The sequence below is a fragment of the Indicator indicator genome, chromosome 5 (genome assembly GCF_027791375.1).
Source record: "Indicator indicator isolate 239-I01 chromosome 5, UM_Iind_1.1, whole genome shotgun sequence".
NCBI lineage: Eukaryota > Metazoa > Chordata > Aves > Piciformes > Indicatoridae > Indicator > Indicator indicator.
This window is the reverse complement of record NC_072014.1, coordinates 29228401-29231210: the sequence shown is the minus strand read 5'-3', so window position 1 is coordinate 29231210 and position 2810 is coordinate 29228401. Positions and strand designations below refer to the sequence as shown.

At 40.3% G+C, this 2810-nt stretch overlaps 1 protein-coding gene across 1 annotated transcript; it reads right to left on the bottom strand.

The window, feature by feature from the left end:
* Positions 1–272: 272 nt before the first annotated feature.
* On the bottom strand, positions 273–1256 carry TMEM177 (transmembrane protein 177). The gene has a single exon (XM_054381398.1). It carries the CDS (start codon positions 1254–1256, stop codon positions 321–323), a length of 936 nt encoding a protein of 311 aa, XP_054237373.1. The 3' UTR covers positions 273–320.
* Positions 1257–2810: the final 1554 nt, after the last annotated feature.

Here is a 2810-nt window from a genome sequence, read left to right as displayed (position 1 = left end):
ACCCTTTCAATTTTCCAGACTGTGGTAGCAGGAAGGCAGAGGAGAGCAACAGAATTTTCAGATCAGTGTCTGAGAAGTTTGCTTCCTCAGTAGTCTTGTGATTTGAGATGCACACAGAGCAGAGCACTTTTGAAGTAAGTCTTTAATATTTTAAGGAAGAATTCTTTATTCACAGAATGTGCAGTTACTCCTTCCCAACTACATGCAAAAATAAATCCCGAAATTCTAATGCAGGGAAAAAAAAAAAAAAAAAAGCAGCAGCACAGCAGTGTTCCAAGAGAATACATAATTCACAAGTTTAAAATTCAAGCACTCCCTTCCTATGCCTGGAGCTCTCTTAAAATATTAACAATCAACTCTCTTCGGTAAGTGTATGGGGTATACTTTATTCTGAACCAATGCCTTGGGAAAAGGTTACCACTCGGGGCATATATTTTTGTCCCTTGTTTTCCCATCAGACCTCGAAGGATCCTATTGCGGGACAAGATTTTATCATAAAATTCAACCCCCCCTCTGGCGTAGTCTTTGGAAATAGTGGCTGCCTTTCTGTCTGCCTTGCAGTCCAGATGATAGGTCATAGCGTCGTAAGAAACATAATAGCACATCAGTCCACCAGCAGCAGTTATGAGGTTACAGATGCTACGAAGTACCATGGGGCCAGAAGATAAACCCAGAAGTAACTTTACGCTTTTCCCACAAAGAAATGTACCGGCTAAACAAGTTGGAGCCACAAATGCACTTGCTAAGGGGCTGCCACTCTGCAAATACACAACTTCTCTGGCAATGGCAAACTTCTGAGCTTCAGGTGAAAATGTTAGAGCTTCCTTCAGAGCAACACCTTCCCTGCTCTCCCAGTCTACTACTTTGCCATTGATCACAACAACATGGTTGACTATTCCTTTTTTATCCTCAGCTGTACTATCAAAGTTAGGTGGGATGCCCACCAAAGACCCTGAAGGCAGCCAGGGGATTCCAGCACTCACAGGGTGAAAACCAGAAGCTGCAAAGGCTTGAAAGGAGTCCTTGGACTTCACATTGGTATCTTGAAGGACATCCTGAAAGACACTACGGAGCCTTTGTGAAAGCTCAGCTGGCTGCCCCTCTGACCAGCACTCATGCAACAGTTTGAATGTCTGCTCAGGAAACACATGAGAAGAAAGGTTAGCACCCAACAGTCCCATGCAAGAAACAGCCAACAAAGTGATCTTGCGCTTCTTTAGCCACACAGATGCCTTCCGCAGGAACTGCACTGCCATAGTCAAATCCTAACCTGTTTATAACACAAAAATCAGGAATTAAAGTGTGCATAAATGGGTCTCTCATCTCTGTAGCATTAAAAAAAAAAAAAGAGCAAAAAACATAAGAAACAGAGCACAATAACCAAAGAAACATTCTCTCTTTGACATTCAAAAACACAAAATACCTTTACAGAGAAAGTGATACTCATCCATTTTCAGGCCTTGGAACATAGGATGATTCATACAAAGAATTAACTTTTCCCTCTCCTCCATTAAATCAATTAACCTCAATAATGACAGTAATAAAGCCACCATACTTCCTCCTTTCCCCAGCAATCAATACACATTCAGTATTTACCCAGCATAGTTGTCTAGTCCTTGCCAGCACAATCCTACTGTTGCAGTCCACTACAGGTACAGACTATGGATATTAATGCCACGAAAGGACAATAATTAGTTTAATCTATGCTAACCTCCTCTAAGAATTTTAATCAGTAGCTTCAATACTAAATTCAGTAATTTGAGCTTGCCTATAACTTCCAAAATAACAAACAGTATGTGTATCTCTGTAACCGTAGCTTTTCTTCCAAAAAAAAAAAAAAAAAGGGTATGTGTTTTTTCTAGTTTGTTTTACTTTCAATTTCAAGCAGTAGTTCTACCTCACTCAGCAAAAAGCTATTTTCAGAGAGCAGCATACTTTCAGTGGCTTCTTTTAAAAATTTGTATCTGAAATACTTTCTCTGACAAAGAATACAGAACAGAACAGGTACAGAAATTGTTTCAGGGCAAACAACTACTTTGTGATTTTTTAAATAAGCAGGTATATTTTAAAACTTTCCAATCTACCAACTCCATTAGTTCCAGAGTCTTGCTTCCCTTGTACAGCCACACGGTCTGCTCTGGCCAGGAAAGCTCCAATCTCCTAAGAAATCCCATAGGCTACAGAATTCTCCCCTAAAATGATGCTACTATGAAGATATAAATGTGAACTAGGCACTAGCAGATATCAGTGAAAATTGGATGCCCCTGTTTGCATTTGCATCTTGCGATGCCTCTTGTCTCAGGACTTTAACACACAACCTTCAGAGAGCCTTGCTGCTGCTGCTGAAGACATCAGTACTTCCAGCTGTCCCTGCAGGAAGCCAAAGTGCTTTGATACAACCACCAAGATCTTAGTGTAAAGTATCATCAAAGGTGGGTTTCAGCTATGCTGCTGGGCTTTGTACAGCAGCAGCTGAAACACAGCCATATGCTCTCTTCTTCCACTCATGCTGAACAAGAACCTCCTGCAGAGGAGGGTGTAGAGTGGACAACTGGAGGCTGTAACATCATAAATCAGCACTGCATGACATGCCAGGATACACCAGTCACGACTAACAGCAAATGACTATTTACCACATGGAAACAAAAAGGGATTAAATTAAAGGTGGTGTTTTAATATGTTATTACTTCTCCTTCCTATGAAGCTCCTTCAGACATAAAATTCACCAGAAGAATAATCTTGTTTAATGTTTATACTGCCCTGAACACATACTAAATACTTAATAGAAAAAATGATATATGTAAGTATAT